Below are 24,676 nucleotides of genomic sequence, written 5' to 3' on the forward strand. Positions count from 1 at the left end.
CCACATGAATATGAAGGTAAAATGTTGAAAAGTAACAGTGTGGCTCTTTTCCAGAGTTCTAAACTAGCAATGAACAGGACGCACATCTTTGCACATATACAGAGAACAAACGAAAGGCCTCACACATCAAAGGAAGAGGGAGTTCCTCTCCATAAACACAAAGCTCTTTCTCTGAGCTGAGTATGAAGACATGGCATAGACCTAAATCCTGCCACTCTAGCAGCTGAGGCAGGAGGATGGAGTTTGAAGCCCGCCTAAAATGTATAATGAGTGCAAGGAGAGCCTCACAAGATGCTGTCTCAAAACACAAACCAACCAAGATAATGGTTAGTTGGTTCTGTGTGTTAGTGTAAGAACTGGTAAACCAACCAAGATAACGGTTAGTCGGTTCTGTGTGTTAGCGTAAGAACTGGTAATAAACAGACTGAGCGCTTGGAGGTGATTTCTTCAACATTAACTGCCTTTCTTATATACAAGTTCATATCATTTAACAAACTGTCAAAATATTTATGCACCCAGTACCTCTAAGCCAACACAAAGAAGAGAAAACTTACTAAAATATATTGGGAATACTGATGCCCAATTATGTGTAATTGTTCATAACTGCACATAGTCCTCCTGTTGCTAGCAGGCAGTAGACTCTAGTGTTCTCGGTGAGAAGAACCCTGTACAGTTCTGGAAAGTGAGTCTCCGAAGACCCCAGGCTCTCACCTCACACCAGCTGTTGCCCCCAGACGGTGTACTATGACAGTGCAAACCCCGGTATCTAAAGACTGTCAGCGTCAACTAGTTACCTGTAGGGTAGCATCCTAAGAAAAGCATTGCAAAACGCACAAGGGGCTTGGATTTATTATAAATTAATGGCAGAGGATGAGGATGTTCATTAATTATTAACATTGTTGAAATGTGCTGAGTGTTTTACACAGGTTTTCTGCCAATAGCTGTCATTAGAATGGCTTGAAATTACACCCTGGAGAAAAAGAGAGAGGTTTTTACCTCCATGCATTTTGAGCTGTTTGTTAGCTTTGCAATACAGGAAAAGAAAATGAAGTTTTGTTCTCCCTTTCTGCGCTCGTTATAACAAAAGACAGATTCAACAGAAAGCCACGCATTTCTAACACGTAGAGCTCATGTACATGGGCCATCCCTAGGCAAAGTGCACACCAAGCATCCCACTGTAAGCAGTGGTTTGAGCACCTTAGCTGCGGGACAGCGGGGAAGGCAGAAGCTGGACCGTTGAGTATCTGGCTCAGAAAACGGTCACCTAAGTGTGCAGCTGTCCTTTAGAGGTTGACCTCTTGTTAAAAGGACTTAGAAGCTGGCCAGGGGCTCAGTCCCAGCTACCCAGGGGAAATTCCTTGAGCCCAAGAGTTTGAGGCCAGCCTTAACAGCTTAGGAAGACCCTACTGCAGATGGTGATGGTGGTGATGATGATTAAGGTGACAACAATATTTAAAATATTCAATTTGTTCAGTATTAGTAAATGTTTAGTGTTTCGGTCAGATAGGTAGAAGTTATTTAATTGCGGAAATTACATTGTTTTAAATACACACTTGTGATATTATGAAGGAGAAATTCTTCCTAGTTTAAGAACTTAAATAAAGACCTCCATGAAATAAGAACTGGGTTGTAAGTTGTTTCTAGTTAGCATGTATTACTGAGAAGCACAAAAGCCCTGACTCGTTAACTACAGTAGCACAGTATACTGGGGTTCCTTTGTTTATCTTCCCCCTCCTAGTCCAGGCTGAGGTGGGAGGCCCCTCATTAAGATGGCTGCTCATGACCTCAGAGCCTGTGTCCTATCGTCATGGTGCCCTGTGAGCACACCACTGCCTGCTTCTGCCCCCCACCGTGGCCCACGCCTGCCAAGTGGCATCTAAGTGTTCTTCGAGAAGATGGCTATGGGAAGGACCCTTGTAGCCGCCCTTCAGTACGTGGAGCCTTTTCAAAGATGATCAAACCCTTATTCTTGGCCACCAATAGAAGGCTTGTTGTTCTCTTTCTTCTTTACCTCGGGTCACGTATCTGTCAAGTGTTGCTATGAGACCATGTTGTAGAGTGGGAACCTTTCATAAAATTTCACAATCCCTCAATAATTACAGCCTCTTAAGAAGCAAGAGTCACCGTAGAGTCATTTATATAATCAGTTGTTTAAAGGACCTCACTTCAAGCTGGGTTCGTGGGCTGTGCTTTTCCTGGGACCACAGAGGATTGTGACAGCTGCTTGCTTCTGACTTCCCAGGCTTGCTCGTTTTTGTGAGAGAAGCCAGCATTTTGATCACTGTATTTTAGCAGTACAAAGCTATGTGAAGTTGTTGTTTAAGAAAGAACCTGGACGGCTGGGGAGAAGCTCAGTAGGTTCCACACTTGCCACCAAGCCCGATGGCCTGTGTCTGCTCCCTGAGACCCAGGTAAAGATGCTAAGAGAAAAGCTACCCCACTGCATGTCCTCTGCCCTCCACGTGTGTGCTGCGGAACATGTGCCAGCAGTCATATAAACCACACACAACACTGATAAGTACAATTTTTAAATTAAGAAAAAAGTTATGGCTGGACATGTAGTCCTAGAGCTGAGGAGACGGAGGAAGGGACCACAAGCTTGAAGCCAGTCTAAGCCACATAAGGAGAGACCCTGTCTCAAAAATAAAAGTGACTTTGAGGACCACACGTGTCCATAGTCAGTGGTGGACATAGTAGACATGAGCTGCTGGCTCTAATCCCAAACACTGGAAAAATAACAACAAGAATACAAGAATGATTTTTCAGATCTCAGAGCACCAAGTTCTCAGGCTTTTTTTCCCTCCCAGAATAATGTCACTGTCTCAGCTTGTCTTTGGGCTTTAAATTTGACCTTAAATATTATAGTTTAAAGTCTGCTCGTGTTACACAACTGTGCCAACACCTGGAAAATAAGCGTTACAGACTAAGATGTATAAATCTTAAATAAATACTGTTATTTCTTAACTCTACTTAACTAAATGTGAAAATTATGAAAAAAAAAAGTCCAGAAAAACCTCTGTTTTAAAAATATTCATGACATTTGGCATTCTAAAAATATTTACAGGATGCAGTAAAGGACAGTGTGCAGTTTTATAAACTAGAAGCATTTGCACATTAATAAAACATTAAACCAAAGCTGGAATATAAATGGTGCAGGGCACCAGGTCCTCTCAAAAACACGTCCTGGGTCTCTAAGTTGTTCGCACTGGTTATCAGGGGAAGCCTGACCACACCCTCAACTCGCTTTGTTGGAAAAAAGCGCCAGTGGCTGAGAAGAACAGGGTTCCAAGTGGTAAATTGAAGCAACTCCATGCTCACCTCAGCCGCTTCAGGCAAGAGACACAGAAACAAGCTGTGATGAGCTTTACGCCTCTCAGAGCAGCCATCAGCAGAGCCTCAGCACACGTCCGCCCAGGACAGCCTCCCGGTGCAGTGGAAGGGCCATACCGGGAAGACAGTGTGGGACAGCTCAACAGATGACACAGGGTGAGGTGAGAAGTGCTTTGCCGCAGGATGGTACTTCCTGGGTAAAGGGATAAGGGCTGAAGAAGCCTCGCTCTTCCTCCTTGATACAGAAGTAAGCATTCCGTGGACAAGAGTCATCAGTCCGCAGAGCCTCGGGTCTCTTGGGAAGATTGAGCTCAAGAATTCCAGACAAAGGAAGGGAGAGACAGGATGAAGAATTTAACATGCACAGCATGGCTTCCTCCAGTGTGAGCGTCTCCCATGCTGAAGGGGTGACCAGGGTCGAAAGTAGAATTTACAGAACCGGCGTCATCAGCCAGCATTCTTAATCTGGTGCAGTGCTACAGTAGGTTTTAGAATAAAGACGAATAAGCCTGCCCTGTCTTCTCTATGAAAGCGGTGTTAGAAACCAAGCTTCTGCCCTTGAGTGGCAGCAATTCCTAATGCACTTCTGTAGACTGGCCAGCGACTGACACCGAAGTAAAGTTGGCCTGCTCACATGGAAGGCCTTCTGTTAACTGCATGTTCAGGCCTAACAGCGTGCAGTTTGCACACCTCACTTGCCACGCCACCAGGTGTAAGCTCCACTTGTAACCCCACACTTGGCAGCTAAGGAAGAACAGCTCAAGTTTGGGCCAGCCTGAACTATATCGCATAGCCTTGCCTCAAAAGTAGAAAGTAAATAAACAGACAGTCCCATAAGTTACAGCATGGACAGCCTATGAGTCATGAAGAGACATGCTGCACGGTCCTTTTTACAGCGATGTACCCTTGCGTTCCAGCTTTGAATATAAGACTCCCACCCCTACCCCAAGAGCAGCCCACACCTCTGTGTTCTTTAACCTTTACAGTACGAAGCACCCAGGGTGGTACCTTTAGGTCCTGGGGCCTCATAGGAAGACCTTAGGTCACTGGAGAGGCATGGCCTTGAAGGTGGCCTTTCTCTTGCTTCACGGTCCATGATATAAGCAGTTTTTCTGGGCTTTGCAGTCACCCCGTGATAATGTGGACCTGTCAGATGACAGACAGGGCAGTAAGGTCATTAATCTTAGGTCAGCAACCCCACAGCCATGGGCCATCAGCCTTCTCTCTTTACAAGTTATCTTTATGTTGGGTATTTCCTAATAGTGACAGCACACAGACTAACACGTTTTAGCTTAAAACCATAAGAACGTAAGGCACAAGAGCCCTTGCCTGGGGTCTGTGGTAGAAAGGACTGGAATGTATCCAGTCAGTGTGCAGTGTGTTCTGTAAGATAAAGATCATGAAGACATGTGGAAGTTACTAACGAACAGACTTAAACCAATACCCAGCCTGTGAACTCTGCTTAAAAATGGCTAAGATGATGAATTGTATTAATGTATACGCTACCACAGTTAAAATCTTGGAGGGGTTAGGAAGAAGGCTCCATAGCTCCGAGTACTGGCGCTTCTCACCGGGGACCTGGATCCAGTTCCCAGCACCCACACAGTGGCTCATGACCATATGTAACTCCAGTTCCAGGGATCCAGTGCCCTCTCTTTTCAACTCCACAGACACCAGGTGTGCACATGGTGCATTTGCAGGCAAAACAGTCGGGCACATAAAATAAACCTTAAAAACTTAAATTGAAAAGAAACTATGTACCCTTTATAGACGTAGAGATTGTACTCCAACGTTATTTATTTTAAAATGGTTTGGCTTCAAAGTGGGTTTGGCTCCAAGTTTTATAAGAACTAGTATGTTTATCTGTACCCTGGGAAAGAGACATGTTCAGAGGGGCAGAGCGACACGGGCCCTGCTGCAGGCGCACTGTCTCCTCTCTTCAGAGGTTTTCACGGCCTAATAAGCCATGGGACGCTGAGGCTGTGTAAGAGGTGTATCTGTCACTCAGTAGGAGATGGGGCTGGAAAGCATCAGAAAATATCATCATCATCATCATCATCAGAAAAATATCATCATCAACATATCATCACCACCACCACTTCTCTTGCTCACTAAATCCCCCCTGAAAACTGAGAAGCACTTTTCAAATGTGAGTGACATGCTACAGCTGGGAAATGTTTTCATTCCATCTCATAATAGTTTCAGAGAGCTCAAGAGAAGTGGTTGAATGGTGGCTACTTTGGTAGCATAGCAGTTACTATACAGGCCCCTAGATTTTACCATTAAAATAAAGAAAGGCAAATTAGTTCTGTAGTACGAGCATTCCGATATGATATCCTTTAAGTCTAATTTATGCTTTTATTGACTTTGTAGCTCTGTGTGGTTTTTTTTGGGTTTTTTTTTTGTTTGTTTGTTTGTTTTTGGTTTTTTTTTTTTTTTTTTTTTTTGGTTCTTTTTTTTGGAGCTGGGGACAGAACCCAGGGCCTTGTGCTTCCTAGGCAAGTGCTCTACCACTGAGCTAAAATCCCCAACCCTGTAGCTCTGTTTTAACTCATACATTTCATTAATGTCTTGAAAAGCTATCCAGACTGGCTTTTCCAGATCTCCGAGAGAGTTGAAACTGCTGAAGCGTTGAAGTCCTGTTGTGGAAAGCCTTTGGGTGGCCTTACGGCCGTGTACACTCATTTGGTGGCTGGTGGAAGCCACCAACTGCTCTTAATTCAGGAAGCCCAGACGCCATCCTGTTTAGTGAGCAATGAATAATGTGAAATTAAACTAAATTCTGCAGTCCAGTTGCTCTGGAAGCCTTTTAAAATCCAGGGCTCCTTCCTGGGAAGCAGGGCTAGCCTCCCCGGGTTCCGCTGTGCCTCTCTAGCAGTTCTCAGAGACCCAGTGCTTTAAACAGACACCTCTTGATCACTGAATCTGTAGACTTTGATTTAAAGCTTTGTGCTTGACTCAGAACGGGATGGCAAGAAACTGGGCAGATTGTCATTATAATGTAGACCTTTTAACCAGTAGAGTGTTTGGCTGTGGTGGGAGGTGGGAGGTGGGAGTTCTTGGGAACTGTAAGCTTCTGACAGTTTCTGGCATCCTGCTCACAGGTCTTCAGCATGGGATACTGACTCTGCTGAGATTTGCAGAGATGTGCCTCATCTAACAGACATGGACTTCTGTTTGTGTTGACACAGCAGATCGTGGCAGTACAGTGACCAAAAAGACACAAGTGTCGACAGACGATGGTGGGGACTGTTGATCTTAGTGTTGCTGGGCTGTGAGCATGTCTGCTCTGTCTGCTTCTTCCCTGACATCAAAGTATTTGTTACCACAGCACAGATGCAGAACCCCGGGTGGATTGGATCGTTCCTAGTCTGTATTCTGCTACTCCTGACAAAACACCCAGCGTAATGTACTTAAGTGAAGGAGGTCTTATTTTGTCAGTTTCAGCGGTTTCCGTCTCCTCTGTGATCAGTTGGTACCATTGCTTTCGGTCTTGTGGCAAGATACACTGCAGCAAAGGAAACTGCAGGGCGGTGGCCCATGGCTGGAAAGGGCAGGATTTAAAGTTTCCTTCCCCCAGGATGTACCTCCAATGAACGGTAGTGAGGTGAGGGCCGCCCTCCAAAGGTTCTGTCATTTCCCCATCGTTCTGTGGCCGGCGAACTAGCCTTTAAGACGTGGACCTTCCATTAACCTGAACCATAGGTGACACAAAGGCTTGACAGCTTCCGGAAACACCACCCTAGAGCTGCCCTGGCTGTACTGGCTCATTGGACAGAGTGGGGGAGATCCTTCCGGCTGGGTTTCTGATAAAGGGGGGAAGGCTAACTGGAAGCCGGTGCCGTGCCTAGAGGTGGGCAGCTTTCTTCTGAGGGCCTGTGCATCTCACCTGAAGTCACTTACTGTCCACTAAGTTACCCGCTTCCCCCTACCCTGGGAAGCAGGTACATACATTTCTAGTTCTTACTGTTTTAGTGAAATTACAAACTTCTTGATCAGTGTTTGTCGCTATGATGAGCTTCCTTCCTGTGTGTAACAGAACTGTGTCCTTGGGTCTCTGCCCTGACTCACCGCAGTAATGCTTTGTTCATCTTAACTTGGGGATTTTTTGCTCATATCCTAAAATTGAAAAGCAGCAAATATGTACTATATAAAATGTATAGCGCCCTCCTTAAAGCAAGTAAAAATTCAGTATTTTAACAAAAGGGGAAAGGTAATAACCCTTCACTTATAAAGGAACTTGACCTTTTCTTTTTCAAGCAGGGAGATCGCACACTGTGAATCTGCCCTTCTCCTCCCTGTGCCACACAGGACAAACTGCCTCCTGCTCTGGTGCGTGATGCCCGCCTTCCATGGCGGGCACATTGTCTGCAGTCAGCACGGGTATTCTCCAGAACTCCTCCCAGCAGAGCTTTTCGTCCACATCTGCGGGCACTTAGCACATTCTGTTTCCATTTGTAGTCCTTGGGAGACCAGCCAGTGCCATTAGCACGGTGGTGCGCCTGGAGTGCTGCCCGCTCACCGCACACTTGCTGTGCACGGACACGCCTGGTGCACAGCTCTCGCCTCCCATCTGTCACTGCACGCAGACAGGACAGCTGACGAGGCAGCCCGGAGCGTGTGCTTTGGCCTTCCAGCTCTGTCCTGGCCAGTTGAGCCGAGCTGCCCGGCGCGACTCGCAGGCCATCCCAGCAGTGTTTACCGAGTGATTGAGGGCTGTTCCCTGAGCCAGCAGCCTGATACTGCCCTGCAGAGCGACTGCTGGGCTGACTACTGCCCACAGTGGTCTGGGTGGGCTCTGCCTCCCAAGCTGACAGCTTTATCACTCTTCCCAAGATGCAGTTGTCCCAGGTCTGTGACGGGAAGACTGGAGAGAGCGGAAGGGTCTGCTTATGTCTCAATTATTAACATAATAGTATCTTAGTTCTGCAGTAAAAACGTTTTCTTTTCCCCTCCTTCCCTCTCTCCCTCTGCTTATCCTCCTTCCTTCATTCCCTCCCTGCCTCAACACCCCCCCCCCACCTCATTCTTAGTAACAAGAGGAAATGGAGTCTCTCACATTCTAGCCCAAACTGGCTTAGAACTCACTGTGTAGGCCAAGCTGCCCTTGAATTCCCAGTAAACCTAGGTGGTGACCAAGTGAGCTCTGTGGGCAGGGAGGCATTGGTGAGAGTCCAGAAAGAGCAGTGGCCTTCTTATGCATTCCTGCATCATGTATACATTCTAGGAGTTGATCTATCAACAGCACAGTTGGGCAGAGTCAACGAGACTCGCTTTGACTAAACCCCTGCCAACAGGGTTCACAGCTGACACAGGCTTGACAGCTACACGCTTAGCCAAAGAGTGGTAGACAAAGTGACCGAGAAGTTTGTTTCCTGTCTATCCTCAGCTTGCTGGGATGATCTCGTCTTCTCTCTACCTTGAGTCTTGTAATTGAGGGAGGGAGAGGTGGAAAAGGTAAAAAGAGCGAGAGCGTCCATTCTTAGTGGGATTTTCACGCCACCCTAGCTTCTGTCGTCTGATCCGCAGAAATCCAGCCTCTCTGGTTCTTGGTGAATACTGTGGGTGAAGGAAGCCTTGTGAATGCGGGAAGTTGTCAACAGGACAGGGCCTCAAAACTCAAGTCGTGTTTCTCTCACCAGAAAAAGCCAAGCAGCCAGATGTGCAGCCACACGATTATAAAGCCACCCTCAGGAGGCAGGGGCAGCAGGAATGCTGCTGCAGTTGGGCTTTGCTCAGTAGGGAAGGCCTGTCTCTAAATCCTGAGGACAAACCAGACAGTGTGTCTTCTCTCTGGCCTTGGAACCGTGGGCCTGTTGTCTTCTAGAAAGTCTCAAACATAAGCACTGTGGTGATCCACCGCAGTAGGATATACGTGCAGTCCCAGAATGTGGAAGGAGATGGGTGGATCGGCGGTTCGAGGTTATCCTCAATTGCATAGTGAGGCCAGTCTGGATTACATAAGAGCCACTGTCAAAGAAAAGCACTGACCATTCTCTGCTCCTCCCTTTTTATGCCCCATCTACATGGGACAGTTTCCTGCACTGCAAGGTGTGTATAGGAATCTGACTGAGCCCCAGAGTGATCCAGCTCAGGACCCAAGGCAGTGCTCTTGACCGGGGGCTTTGACTCCGGTAGAAAGCTGAGATGCTTAAGTCACAGAATGCACAGTGGGGTGGGAAAGGGACCAGGAGGCAATCATGCATCAAAACTCAAGGTAACCAAATGTTTCCTTTATTTCTGCTGTACCAGCAATGTAAATTCCAGGATACCCTTGGCTACATAGTAAGACTCTGTGGTACTGGGAGTGGGCAGTGAACTCAGGTAGGTAAGAAGTTATGGGTCTCGGAGAAGTTGGAAGAAGATGAACATGATCAAAACCCATTGCTTGATTTATATCCTCCACAGATCAATACAAAACACGATTAAATCCTGAAAGAATCAACACAAAGCATTATATCCTCAAAGAATCAATATAAAACATTATCATATCCTCAAAGAATCAATATAAAACATCATATCCTCAAAGAATCAATATAAAACATTATTTTAAAATGTCAGGTGGTATTGGAAGACGGCTGTGTTGTAAAAGTCAAAACTTCTTAAGAAGAGGGAGAAGCAGTTTTCTGAGGGAGCGAATGGAGCTGAGCTGTGGTAAATCGATGTGGTTCTGAAAGCTGCTGCAGCAGTCGGTTCGAACTGTTACACGTTTACAATGTTACACATTTACAATGTTACACATTTACAAAGCCCGGCTCTGCTGGCCGACAGTGAGCCGTAAGTGAAGTGTGGACGTGGGATGTGGGATGCCGGTGACGTCCCTGTGGGTTTGCAGCAAAACGTATCACTTTAGTGTGAGAGTGTGGACCATGGGTAAGGTGTGCCCTCTGTGATGTTGGGACTGAGTAGGACGAGAGCAGAACGAGCAAGGCGGCCGGTGCGGGAATGGGCCAGCCCATACTTTCACAATTTAAGTCCAAAGCTTAGTGACATGAATTGGGATAAAATTGGTCTTTCAGTACACACCAGTCACTCAGTAACGTTCATGTGAAATTTGATAAGAATTTCTACAGTGTTTTACTGACTCACTGCAGAAGAGGAACAATTGTTGGCAGTCAGCAAGAAGTCTTGCTGACTAAACTCTTCCGCCTGATACTGGGGATTAAAACGGTTTTGCTCTGTTTTTGCCAGCTAATGTTTTAAGTCATGGCTGCTGTTTATTCAGGGGCATTTCCAGGAGTCACCCACTTTTACTTTGATTAAACTTTTGCGTTTAAGTGTGGGGGCTTTTTCTGCTTTGCGGTTACAAAACCTAAGTCTGGAAAACATTGGCACTATTTGCTGATTTTCCATGAATTTATGATCTCGCTGAAGTAGAAACAATCTCTTTCACTTTAATTAAGCAAAGTCTAATGAAGTTGAATTCTAATTTCTCTTTTCAAGTTAGTTTTTTTCTAATTACAGGCTGAGCTTAATTGATTAAATCTAATTCTATAACTTTGCCCAGCTGTTGACGTTTAGCTGGGTAGTAATTGCAATGTCTGATTTATCATTTCTCAGGAAAACTGGAAACCGTTTGCATTGTTTAACACACACACATACACACTCGTGCATGAACTTCTAAATCTTCCCGCACACACACACATACACACCCCGTCCCCTGCTCTCCCCCACCCCTTTGTGTGCTCTGTCTGTGCTGTGCTTAGTCACAAACCCCATTCCTAGGGATGGGGATAATGGGTGTGGCCACCAACACGTTAGTGTGGAGAGTTGCTGGAGACTTAAGTCTCCATCAGAGGAGCAATAGCTTGCCTGGTAACCTGGTGTATGCTACAATAGCTGGAAAATACAACATTTTCTATTTCTATTTCTATTCCTTTCCCTGTTTAAGATAAAAACTTTTTCCTGGGAGCTGGGAAGATGGCTTAGTGGTTAGTGTAGAGGCTCCAGGTTCACTGCCTGGCGCCCGTGTCGGGTGGCTCACCACTGCCAGTTAACATGTGACTCTGGGCACCTGCGTTCACGTGTTCATAGACACAAACATATACACACAGTGTTTAAAAAGTAATCTTTTTAAAAACCCTTTTTCTGCGTAGTGTGGTAGTGCACGCCTCCAATCCCAGCCCTTTGACGTACTTGAGGAAGGAAGGCGGGAAGATTTAGAAGTTCAAGGTTGTCCTTGTCTACTGGCTAAGGGCCAGCCTGTGCAACGAGACCCTGTCTAAACCAAACAAGCAGACAGCTCCCCCGTTAAAGTTTTTCTGATTGAATGTAAAGTGTGTAAAGTTTAGTCCTGTTGGTTCTGCGCCTAGGGAACTGTAAGGTGAACCAAGGGGGTGCTTTCAGTAAACCAAACAGCTAAGTGGGTGGTTTCTTAATGTTCCCACAACATATGCAGGCCATGAATGTTCTAAGACAAGCTCTCCTTCGTGTTCAACTAAGGTGGCAATTTCTTGGGCTGTTTTAGAACAAATTATCAAAACAAATTGGATACGTTATCTCAGGAGAGGATGAGATTCACAAATTCTGAGGCGAAAGGCTTGTCTCTGGTCTCACCGTGCTGTCAGCTGAAACTAATCACCATGTGATTTCGCACACACAGAAAAGGCCAGGTTCTCTTGTGTTTGGACAGTGGCTCTGGGATTCTTCACATTCTTGCTTGGCCTTTGGTTTTGAATTGTTTACTGAAAAAAATCGTGTCTCTGGTTGTGGTGTGACTGAGCCTTAGCACAGACTTTTAATCCCTCTGGCGGGAATACAGACAAACTCTCTATACACACCTTTAATCCAAACAGTGACGGGAAAGTTAGTCTGTAGAAGGGAGTACTGTGTTTGAGAGTGATGTCTGACTGAGTGGCAAGTGACAGATCCGAGATAGGCGTGACAGAACCGAGTATTCCCAAGGAGGAGGAAGGGGACGCTGTTTAAGAGAGCACAGAGAAAGGAAGGAGGAAAGGAGGCAGTTTTACTGAGACAGGTGAAGGCAGCACGAGCCAGAGACCGAGAAGGAACCAGAAGGTTAGAATCATCGCCAACGTTAGTTCGAGCCCAAGCAGAGCAATTCAGAGGCCGAGAGAGAAGCCAGTTTGAATCAGCATGAGGAGCTGGAGTCAGAACAGCCGAGCTGACAGGCTGACCGGCCAGAGTTCAGGAAGAGCTAGGAAGAGCGGGTTTACCCAGCAGCGAGTCTCAGGCTGGAAGCTGCCAGGACTAGGCCCAGGTTAGCAGACTGAGGCCATACAGGAGCCAACAGTCTCTGCAGATGGGAAGTTATATTTACAAGGTTACAGCTGCAGCTGCTCCCTGGGAACACTGTCGCCGAGTAGCCTGGGCTTCTTGTCCCTCACAGCTGCAAGGGCTTCACAGTGCTGTTCTTGACAGCCAGCCTTGTGTGTCCTGTTCTAGTAGGGCACTGTCTGAACAGTTTGATAGGGAAGAAAACTGAGTCTGATGGAATAAGATGTATTTATCTGGCGCTCACTCCTATAACCTTTTATTGTCGCTACACAAACTTATGACTATGGTTCCGAAGTTAAACGAAGGGAAGGGTCTTAATAGTTAAGGCAGTAGGTGTTATGGAATTGCTTTATTTCTTCATATAATGTGAATTACACAACTAAAATTAGATACTTGGTGTTTGTGATCAAAACGTTACAATAATCCTGGAAGGTATAGCTGAAGGAGTAGCATCGAGGAACAATTGCATATATGTCTGGCCTGTTACATTCAGGTTTTCAACAGACATATTGAAACTCAAACATGAAACTGGCAATATCCAACTATGATAAAAAAGGGATGTCATGTGTTCTCATTAATTCCTCAAAGCTATACTTGCACAGACACCAACTATGTGATGGACAGGGATGCCTGTGCAGGGAGGAACTGAGTTCTAAACTTGCCGGCCACAGCCCATAACCAAGTCCACGCATAATGCGCTGCTCCTATAATCCCAGGAGTAGGGAGGCTAAATAGGAGGGTTGTGAGTTCAAAGCTAGCCTGACACTCAGTTTCATTCAAGGGTCTAGATTTATCTCAGTGGTAGAGATCCTTTTTTTAATGTGCCGTAGGAAGTGAATGCTAACCAACTGAGCATCTCAGTCAGCAGTTACATCAAGCTGTGGAAGACATTTCCATCACATACTCAAAAGTCGAAGCAAAGCAGTGGGAACCCCAGGACCTCTGCAGGGAGACCATTGCAAGGAACGGGGAAGTCACAGCTGTGCGGACCGTGGAACGGCTATTCAGCTTGTCTGGGGCTGTGCAGTTTTTAAGCAGAAGGCAGCCGTCAGTGCTGGCTGCCTCCATGTTTTCACTCTAAGTGCCTCAGAGAGACTGTCAGGCTGTCCACAAGGCATCTTGTCTGTGTCTTCCTTTGGCCTTGCTCCAGAGTGCTCATTTAGACACGAACGGAATGAAGCTTTTAAGGGGGCGGGAAGATCATTCAGGGTTTCTTAGGGTGAGCAAAAACTTAGCATCATGGTGTGTGTCTTAGTTTTCCTATCTGAACACAAGGAAAAGGTTGAAGTAAGCAATATTGAAACATCACTTGACCCATCTGAAAAAGTTCTCTTTTCCTCCTGACGAACTTTAACATGGTACCTGTAACCCTAGCGACACTCCCTAAGAGTTCACATTTTCTTCATTCTGGAAAGCTGAAGATATGTGTCTGCTTTATTTTTTGATAGGTGAAGGTTTTTTCTTTGGTTTTTTGTTTTGTTTTGGGTGCTGAAACTAAACTCAGGGCCTCACACGTGTAAGTCAGGCACCCTAGGCCTGGGTTACCTCTCCAACCCCATGTTGTCCTTAGCTGGTGAAGTTCCCTGTACTATTAAAATAAAAGTAATTTACTTTTCGTATTATTATGATTGAGGTTTAAGAACCTCAGCCTTTTCTTGTCTGCCACATCTGTTGCTTGCTCACAGGATCACTGCCACCAAAGTTTTCTTTCTCCCAAAGCTCTGAGGAGAGGGAAAGCCAGTTTACCTGAGTGCGTAGGGACTAGGGAAAGCCACACTGACTAAATGATTTACTCCCAGAGAGGCTTCAGGCTGTCTTTCTGCACATTATCAAGTAGAACCCTCTTCTCTAAATATGGTGGTGATGGTGGTGGAGGTGGTGGTGGTAGAGGTGGAGGTGGTGGTGGTGGTAATGGTGGTGGTGGAGGCGGTGGAGGTGGAGGTGGTGATGGTGGTGATGGTGGTGGTGGTGATGATGGTGATGGTAGTGGTGGTGGTGGTGGAGGTGGTGGTGGTGATGCTGGTGATGGTGATGGTGGAGGTGGTGATGGTGGTGATGGTGGTGGTGGTGATGATGGTGATGGTAGTGGTGGTGGTGGTGGAGGTGGTGGTGGTGATGCTGGTGATGGTGATGGTGGAGGTGGTGATGGTGGTGATGGTGGTGGTGGTGATGATGGTGATGGTAGTGGTGGTGGTGGTGGAGGTGGTGGTGGTGATGCTGGTGATGGTAGTGGTGGTGGTGGTGATGGTGATGATAGTGATAACTGTTCTGTTACCTTGGAAAAGGAAATGATGATCTTAAGGTCTCCATGGGGAAAGACTACCAACTAAGCAGAGTAGGCTAGAGAGGAGAGGTGAGCGCCATCTTTAAATAGCTCAGGAGTACTCTGATGTCACAATTGACTAGAGACACCACTGCCATCTGTGTAACAACAGCCTTTGGGTACGGGCTCAGTGTCTGGGATGGACTCTGGAGGAAGTTGTTTCCCTTGGAGCAAAGCTGAATGGATAGTGAAACCCCATGAAGACCTGGACTCACTCTACTTTCTAGCCTTCGGTAGAGACCTTGGGTTTTACTCTGGGTGTAATGGGTGTTGCTACAGAGTTTTGAGCAGGGGAGGGGGTATGAAGTATTCTCTTGAGATCATGAACAGACTGAAGCGGACCTGGAGGTCAAGTAGACTAATTAAGTGACCGAAGACACCTGGAGGAGAGATGAGCAGAAGTGGCGGCCAGGTGCTTTTTAAGGCAAAACAAAAAGACTAATGAATTAAATGTAGGGAGTGAAAAGAGAAGCCATTGATGACTTTGTAGGCTTGGACTTGCTTAGCTGGAAAAGTAGATACAGTTCTCTACATCTGACAATCTGTGCTGCACTGAGGGTGCAGCTGACTAGCCCACCTGCCCAGCAGGTGTGAGCAGTGCCCAGTGACTGGCCCACCTGCCCAGCAGGTGTGAGCGGTGCCCAGTGACTAGCCCATCTGCCCAGCAGGTGTGAGCGGTGCCCAGTGACTAGCCCACCTGCCCAGCAGGTGTGAGCGGTGCCCAGTGACTGGCCCACCTGCCCAGCAGGTGTGAGCAGTGCCCAGTGACTGGCCCACCTGCCCAGCAAGTGTGAGCAGAGATATGTGCCAACACTGAACAATGAAGCGTTGCACCTGGGCCAGAGCCTTCCTCATAGCATATTTTATCTCGGTTCCCTTTTGGTGATCAAATGGTTCCATTTGTGGAATTTTTTAAATTCCTAATGTTTGGACCTTCTAAGAACTAGGCTCAAGGACTGTTTCCTGTAATCTCAGGTCCCAGGAGCTCAGGCAGGAAATTTTTCAGTGAGTTTGAGGCCACCCTGAGCTACATAGTAAGCACAGGGTAGCCCAATACCTACTGTCTAAGAACAAAAAGGCTTAGTTTTCTGTGAACTCTGACAGAGAGAGGTGAGGACTGGAGCAAATCACTAATGCAGGACTGGTCACCGCTGAGCAGCGCCCTCCTCACACTTGGGAATCATAACTATTACTACTTCGTAGTTTTGACTCTAGCCTCCTACCTGATACAGTAAATGTTGAGCCCCTGAGTGCTTGGGAATACATTTTAAGGAACTAATGAAATGTCTCTTTTTGTCTCATTCTGTAGCGTCTGATGGCTATAAAATACAAGGAAAGAGACCTGCCCCCAGCCGCCCTACTTCCACACTTTCAGGACAAACGAGCAACCACTCAGGAAATAAACCAGGTATGATACCGGCAGTTACATGCGGAATGGGGGGTTATTTAAAAGTTTCAGCCCCATGCTGATAACCAGAAAATCAAAGTAGCATTTAGGAGTGCTTGCCTCTGTGTCTGCCACCAAACCTCACACAACCATGAGGCACAAACAAGGTCTCCCAATGCCTTGGTTCCCTCTCCCTCTCCCTCTCCCTCTCCCTCTCCCTCTCCCTCTCCCTCTCCCTCTCCCTCTCCCTCTCCCTCTCCCTTCCTCTTCTTCTTTCTCTTTCTCTCCCCCCACTCTCTCCCCCTTCCCTCTCTCTCTCCCCCCTCTCTCCCTCCCCCTCTCAGATTTATGTATTTATGTATATGAGTACTTTAAGTACATATATACCTACCTGACAGAAGAGGGCATCATATCCAATTACAGATAGTTGTGAGCCACCATGTGATTGCCAGGAACTGAACTCAGGACCCCTGAGCCATCTCAGCAGCCCCCAGCTTTCTCTCTCCTAAATAGAAATGAAAACCCAAGCTTTGTGGAGTCGTCTGATAGTCACTGAGACAGTGTCTGTGAACACGTTTACTTAACATCTAAACATCAAACATCTGAAAGGCGCTGTGTTTGAAGCCAAGTTACGACCGTTTTGGAACTTGCATGCCCAGTGTTATTGTATATCTCTGTGACTTCTGAGAACCCACTCAGATCCTCGGAGACAGCTGCACAGTAGTAAGCCCTTGTGCGGTTAACTGCAGTAATCATAACCCACCTACAAGTCATTTTATGTAATCACTGCTTGTGAGTCACGTCAGTCCTGTCAGCGACAGAACTGTCTGCAAACGTAATGCAGACATCTGGACAGCCACCCCCTCCTCAGCAGCCAGCGTGTGGCTCCTGGGCGAGCTGAGCGTGAAGCACGATGGTGCTGGTGGTACACAGGCTCTTGGAAACCTGCTTCATCCATCACCGATGCTGGACACTCAGCCTCAGTGCACTAATGGGAAGGAGGACAGAAGTGCCCGGGCCTCGTCTCCCAGAACATTCTCCACGGTTCTTAGTTTTGTATTTTGTCCTGAGGAAAGCATGTGTATCGGAGTAGATACACCTGGCTTCTCCTCTAGGAGGAAGACAGCAGTGGATACCGTTGTTTGAGCAATCTCAGGCACGTGTTAGTTGAGCAGGCCTAGATCTCCCCTAAGCTACCTCTGTCTGCCCACCTCCCCACAACAGCTGGTACTTGAGGCTTTTCTGAGCCTGGGATTTGTCAGCAAACTCAAATCTCTGTCCGTCCCCATGGGGCTCACACTAGGGCACCCCTACTTCCTAGATTCATGTGACTACCCTGTGAAAGTGACTGGCCCTTTGCTTGTGTTTGGTTGTTTTTACCAAGGCCCTCGCTAGGCAAGGGATTTCTCACTAGCTGTGTCCCAACCTGAAGGAGAGATTCTATCAAATGTTGTTTAGATTTTATTGATTTTAGTGTGTTCAGAGGGTGGTTCAGTCTCTGTATCAAGAGAGTAATGTGGGGAGTAATAAGATACCTGATATTGTCCTCTGACCTCCGCACATGTGCCATGGCGCACGCACACGCACATGCACACACACGCACACGCACACACATGCGCACACGCACGCGCGCGCGCGCACACACACACACGCACACACACACACACAACACACACATACGTACACACACACACGCACGCACGCACATACGTACACACACACATGCACGCACGCACGCACACACACAACACACACACACACGCACACACACGCACACACACACGCACACGCACACACACACACACACGCACACACACGCACACACACACGCACACACACACACACACACACGCACACACACACAGGTTACTTCCGTGCTGATGAGGAGCAGTGGGAAAGTACTGTTTTCTGTAATTATCCATGAATCTTTGGCTCAAGCAGAAACTGTCTATGTATAATAAAGACACTGCGTTTGTAACATACACAGCCAAGTCTGAGCTGGGACGTTTCCGGTTACGTTCCTTGCCGTTGGGTAGCGTGGCACGATGGTGTAGAGTGTGCAGGACTGCAGTGGAAGCAGATGAGGCACCACCCGGGCATGCAGGACCAGAGCTAACGCCATGGCTCCTTTACAAGTTTGATTTTGACTTTCTGGTTGTCCTGACCCCAGAACCCTTGCCCTATTGCCCATTTTTCATGACTCACACCTTCAGCTACATGACTCCATCCTAGTGTCACAGCCACCATGTCAGCAGCTCAGACAGGACAAGAAGAGTGGAAATCAGCAGCTTAGTGACACAAACGTATCATTTGATGAAAATGTCAAAAGACATCAGAAGAACTACGACTTGATTTGACTTGTTATTTCTGTCTTTCTCTGATGATGCAGGGAATCAAAACCAGGGACTCACACGTGCTAGCCAAGCACTACCACTGAGCTACACTCCCTGTCCTCTGATGCTCCTGTGATAGATGAAAAACACGTGGGAGCTCTCAGAAAAGCAATGACAAAGCACAGCACTCAGTGCAGACACCAATTCCATAAGAACATTAGTGTTTTGGGGCTGGAGAGATGGCTCAGCGGTTAAGAGCACTGACTGCTCTTCCAGAGGACCTGAGTTCAAATCCCAGCAACCAAATGGTGGCTCACAACCATCTGTAATGGGATATGATGCCCTCTTCTGGTGTGTCTGAAGACAGCTACAGTGTACTTATATATAATAAATGAATCTTAAAAAAAAAAAAAACAATATTAGGGTTTCAGCCAGATTTTTAAAATGCTGTATATACGTGTATCTGTATGGGGGTATGTATACGTGTGTGCAAGTGCCCACAGGGGCCAGAAGAGCTCGTAGCATCCCTATGGCTTGAGTGTGGGCAGTTGTGAGCTCCCTGGTGATCGGCTGGGAACCAGTCTTGGTTGCTCCGCAAGAATAAATAATTGTTCTTAACTGTTGAGCCGTTGCGTCAGCACCTCGTTCATCAAATACTTTAAACAAAGCTACATGCCGATGTGTGCCTTTTAAAACTAATTCTCCTCCTGTGTTCTGTCTCATTTCAGATCCCCCACCTGTGCTACGGGTTGATGACCGGCAGCGTCTGGCCAGAGAACGCCGTGAGGAACGAGAAAAACAGCTAGGTAGTCCAAGCCTCACTCCTGTGTCTGGTCATTCAGTGACCACCGCCTTGTTGAGAGGCTGATTTCCCTGCTCTCGCACAGACACTGCACACTGTCAGTGGGCTTCACTGGGATATCCACTCTCGGGTGTCTGTGCATTCACTGATGTTTGACGAAGCAGCCTTGAGTGTGACCCAAGCAAAAACAGCTAGTACTAACCGTCAGCTGCAGTCTACAAAACGAAAAGAAGGAGAAAGTGCAGGGAGAGCAGACATGGCCCCTGATTTTAAGCACAAAGGCATGAAACCTGGCACTGCTGCACTTCCTGCTATTGACTTCAGACAGGAAAGTCAGAGACCCGATGCCAAGGTCCCTGCTTTCCGCCTTGTCACCAGAGGCCCTTGTGAAAGGTCAGTGGCTCTGGTGTTTGCTGAAGCCACCTGGCAAGCTGAGTCACAAGACTAGCCTACCAGGAAGTGGTGAGCGGTTTCCCAGTTCTAGAGTGTTGGCTAGGGATGCCAGTGCCAAACCCTCCTTTATCTGCTGTCATTTGTTTGTTTTCTTCAGAACTGAGCTTGTATATTGAGCGATCTTACCGTTTCAATCCAACAACAGTGGCATGAGAAATAGAAGAGAGAGTGAGAGTAGCTAAAATGCTCTCTGTATGAAACTGTCAAAAGTAAAAGTAAAGCAAAAATGGTTGTCGGATTGAAAACATAAAATCACTCAATATTCAAGTTCACTTCTGAAACAAAAGACAGCAGACAAAGGAGGGGTTGGCAATGGGTTGTGTGTGTGCGTGCGTGTGCGTGTGTGTGTGTGTGTGTGTGTGTGTGTGTGTGTGTGTGTGATATCTCTAACCAGGGCTGCCCATGGTAAGCTCATCAGTGGGTACATAACTAAGGACAGTGTCTACCCCTCCCCCAGAGTCCATCTGTCCAGCTCTCCAGGAGATCCAGATCTGGTTGCTACACAAGGGCCCCCAGTTCTTTGAAAAGAAAATGTTCAGCATGTCTAAAGTATTTAGATGTTTTGAAACTAAAACAGGCTGGGGCCTGAGGTCTTTGCAGGAAGTGGCCCATGCTTTGCTGAAGTTGCACAGTCCAGAGGAGCTGGTTCATCCACGGGAGGCAGCCTCTCTACCCTATTCCTTCTACTGTTCCTGATCAAGAACCCAAGGGTGTGGCACTAGTATCCTGGTGACATTTTCTCCTTGCTACAGTAGCAAAGTGACTTCATTTTGTTAGCAAGATGTCATTTTGTTGGTGTGCTCTTTACTTTTCATTTTTTTACTTAAGTTTTCCTTGTGTATGTGTGTATGTATGTTATTATATATGTGTATATATGTGTGTATGTGTGTGCTGTATTATGTGTATATATGTGTGTATGTTGTATATGTATGCGTGCATATATGTATGTATATGTGTGTGATTTGTATATGTGGGTCCCCATGCCATAGTGTGTGTTTGGAGGTCAAAGAACAACTTTATGGAGTTGGTTCACTGTTTCTACCATTAGGTAGATTTTGAGAATCAAATTTAGGTCTTGAGGCCTGTGAGAAACCACTTCATCCAGTGAGCCATCTCCTCAGCCGTATGTGTTGATTTTGCTTTTACTGGCATAGGGTTTTATTATTCCCAGGCCAGTTGAGACTTGGGATTGTCTGCCTCCTTAGTGCTGGGACTGTAGGCATGGTGCACCATACCTGGTGTGGCTGAGATGCCTTTAAACATTTTCACTGACTTGGTGGGAAATAGCTAAACTCCGCTGTTTGCTGAGCCTGCTGTTTCCTCCCAGACCCAGTGATCCCTGCTTCTGCCAGGCTTCCTGCAGACAGCCATTTCCTGGAAAGCACGATGGCTGGCTGTGCCCTTAGGGCCTTGACTTCCTCCTGTGCTCGCAGCTCCCTAGTCATAATGTTGGTTAGGTGACCAACACTTGAGTATTAAAAAAAAGAAGAAAGGTTTTTAATGAAAGGAAACCTTTAAAATATGCACACTATAAGAACAAGAAGCAGTTAGTAGTGTCAACTGCTACTGTGTTTGCTTCAAACTTTGTCATGCTACATGTGGGAATGTTTCAATTATTAGAATTAATTAATTAATGGCCAGTGATTGTGCATAGTAAATGTCCAACAATTGTTTGTTGAATCTTAAGTAAATCTATGCATTTCAATACAGGTAAGCGCAGCAGGTATTGCAAGTCAGCGTTGTTGCTGGTTGTAATGCAGTGCCTGACTTGACTGTAGTTCTGTCACGTGGGTGCTGAGCTCTTAAAGCTCAACCAGAGGCTCAGATGAACCAGATAATCTGTAGAACAGCTATATTTACTGAATCTTACTGACCTCATGTGTGTTAATACTCCTGCAATCTTTTGACAAAGTTAAAGAATATTTATGGAATATTTAACAACAATAAAAAAATAGTCATCCACATTTCAGGAGATAGTAAGTGTTGGGTTTGCTTTTTCAAATATTTTAGCATACTTTTGGTAATGCATGTGTGTGTATGTTGCTATGGTTTCTACAGTGTCACACATGTTGTAGGTAATCAGTCTAGCACTTAGCTGTACCCCCAACTCTCTGAGACCAAAATCTTTGTGACTGTATTTCTACTCCCAGTTAGGACTGTCTCAGCTTTTCTGGGTTCTATAAAGTCATGGAAGAGGGATGAAGACAGCTTAATGTGAAGGCACCCGACACCACACACATGCATGAACATACATGAACAGAGAAAACACAGTGAGAAATGTAATTTAAAAACTTTAATGATGAAAGATTATTACAGTGTATATATGTATATAATAATTGACTCATTAAGCTTCTGAGTCTTTAATTAGCTTGTGTTGGGTTTCATAGCTAAGTTTGAAGCTGTTCTAGAGATCTGTCAGAATGTGTTTTCAAGATAACACAATGATATAAAAATGACTTTGGCCCTGGGACAAGTTTTCGTTAAATTGGCTGATGTGATTGCATCAGACTTTGCCCTCCCAGCAGTAGCTTTATGACTTTGCCTTTTTTAAATCATTCATTTTAATGTGTTATCAATTCAGGGACAACAGTGTGAGTGAGTATAACTGAGAGATAAGTCATCATTTCAACCTGGTATAGGCTCATCTCAAATCACTATTAGCAACCAACAACAGTGCTGTGATCCCAGCCAATGTGCGTGACGCTCCTTCCGACTTCATACCTAACATCATCTGTCCAGCAGTTCTCCTTTGAGGAAAGGTTTAGAAACTTTAGTCACCCAAAAAGGAGAGACCGAGGGCAGAAAGGGAAGGGAGGAGGGGAGGGTGTCGGAGTCCAGGAAGCAATCCTCCGAGTAGTGTCTCATCCAGACTGCAACTGTGCAAACCTAGCAGGTCTGTGACCAGCCTTAGCCCTGCCCTCCCAACTCGGGCACTTGGTGCATCGCTGTACTGAAGTCCCCAGACCCTCAGGTCGGGAAGAGGCAGCTCTGGACCCAGGTGCCTCCTGTGGGCACAGAGCAGCTGTGTCGTAGCCAGCCAGCCGGAAGGCTGGATGCCTGTTTGTGGATGGTTTAGGTAAGCAGGGTCTGAATCAAGTCTTGGGGTCAGGTGAATACGTGACGAACTCATTATCTGTTTACTTTTAAACTTACTTTGCCCTTAAGTGTGAAAATAAAAAGATCTTAAACCTGAACAATAAGAATTCTGTGGGCATGATACAGTCTAAGGGTGACACCAAGTACTAGTCCCTATCTCTCCCCATGTGCAGGAGGACCATTAGTCACTGGGAGGGGTTCTAGCCCAGACGTTTTAACAGAAGGGTTCTTTGTGCTTCCAGACTCAGACAGTCCTGAGTCTAACTCCATCTCCACCACTCACGTGTCCTGAGATGTAGAGCAAGTTACCTCACGTCCCTGTCTCTCAGGCCTGTACATGACTGGGGTCAGCATGAGGTGTGAGCGAGCCTCTTTCCAGGTGGTGGTAATAATGCAGGAGCATGGCCAGTCAGGTGACGAGGTGCCTGCAACTCCAGGTCTGATGATTCTGAGCTGAGAAACTGCAGTTGAGGGGTGGAGGTGGGGCGTCTGTGCTTCTAGGGGTGTCAGCCATGAAAAGATTCCACTGGTCAAGCCAGACTCCATTGCTTTTAGTAGCAGCTAGATTCAGATTAGAATTCTGGGAACTTTCTATGTCTTCAGAGGATTTGCTTTCTTATTCCAAGACCTTCTCCCCACACATAAGGAGGCACTACAGGGTTTCTATATGTTTAATCTCTGTCCCAGCACCTCAGTTCCATTAGCCTTTAAGTACTAGGAAATGGCCAAAGTGGGAAGGCCTCTCAGACGGAGTCCTGCAAGGCCAGGCCAGATAGCTCTACATAGTCCAAGTACAGTTAGAGGAAGACACTGCTATCCCAGCGCTTAGTACACTGAGGCAAGGGTTACCCAGAGCCCAAAGCCAGCGTGGGCTACATAGTGACCTCCAGGCCTGCTTAAGCTACAGAGTGTAATTTTGTCTCAAAGAATAAAATAAAATAAAAAGTAACAAATGGGAAAGCCTCTAATTACATTCCTCAAAATAGTGAAAACCTTGCTTGACAGTCATTTACTCCCTCCCCCCTCTCTCCCTTCCTCCCTTCTCTCTCCCTCCCTCTCCCTCTCCTTCCCTCTCTCATAATTCCCTCCCTCCCTTCATTCTCCACCTACCCCCATACTGTGGGTTTATTTAAACACCCCCATGGCATGTTTTAACAAATCCACTAAACATAGGCAAGAGCAGAGGGCACCAACAGCGGTGGCCCTCCGAATGGAGCTGGGGCACTCTCCTGTTTCTCATGAGAGGCTTTGATAAGAAGCAGCTTGAAGACCACCAGGCTGACGGCAATGGTGTGGACAGAGGTAGCACCAGTAAAGGAACCGTGTTGGTAGGTGTGTGTTGGTAGAGCTGCTGGGGAGATCTACTAGACAGACCCCAGGGCAAAAGGAGCAGGAGAGAGGTCACGGCGGGCGGAAGAGAAGTACTGCTCAGTCTGAGCACTGTTTCTAAAGAGTGACAGTCCCCAGCCAGCATCTGAAGGGGCCACTGAGGAGGGGCCTGTGCTTTCAGACCTCACTCACTGCTCCCCGGAGTCTGATGTGAGAGCACACAGCCCTGAGCAGGCTCTGCGCTAGGGTAGGGAGAATGTATGGGCAGAGCCAGGCTTTGGAGTCGACTGAATTAAAACCCTAACTCTAGATCCTTTGCACTGTATGTTCTTGGGAACATCATTCAACCTCTCTGGATTTGTTTCTCATTTCATTTCCAAGTCAGC

At 46.6% G+C, this 24,676-nt stretch overlaps 1 protein-coding gene across 16 annotated transcripts in view; it reads left to right on the forward strand.

Moving 5' to 3' along the window:
• Map7 (microtubule-associated protein 7) overlaps positions 1-24,676 on the forward strand; it is a 127,174-nt gene that overhangs the window by 63,214 nt on the left and 39,284 nt on the right. For 11 of the 16 annotated variants that reach the window (XM_039105408.2, XM_063284418.1, XM_039105409.2 and 8 more), the window contains exons 2-3: positions 16,200-16,298; positions 19,339-19,416. In XM_039105408.2, the coding sequence (XP_038961336.1) occupies positions 16,200-16,298; positions 19,339-19,416 (177 nt within the window). Of the gene's footprint in view, positions 1-14,971; positions 15,124-16,199; positions 16,299-19,338; positions 19,417-24,676 lie in introns of those variants that run through there. The other 5 variants (XM_039105407.2, XM_063284402.1, XM_063284410.1 and 2 more) reach the window with 1 other exon arrangement.

Source organism: Rattus norvegicus, chromosome 1 (genome assembly GCF_036323735.1).
Source record: "Rattus norvegicus strain BN/NHsdMcwi chromosome 1, GRCr8, whole genome shotgun sequence".
Lineage (NCBI taxonomy): Eukaryota > Metazoa > Chordata > Mammalia > Rodentia > Muridae > Rattus > Rattus norvegicus.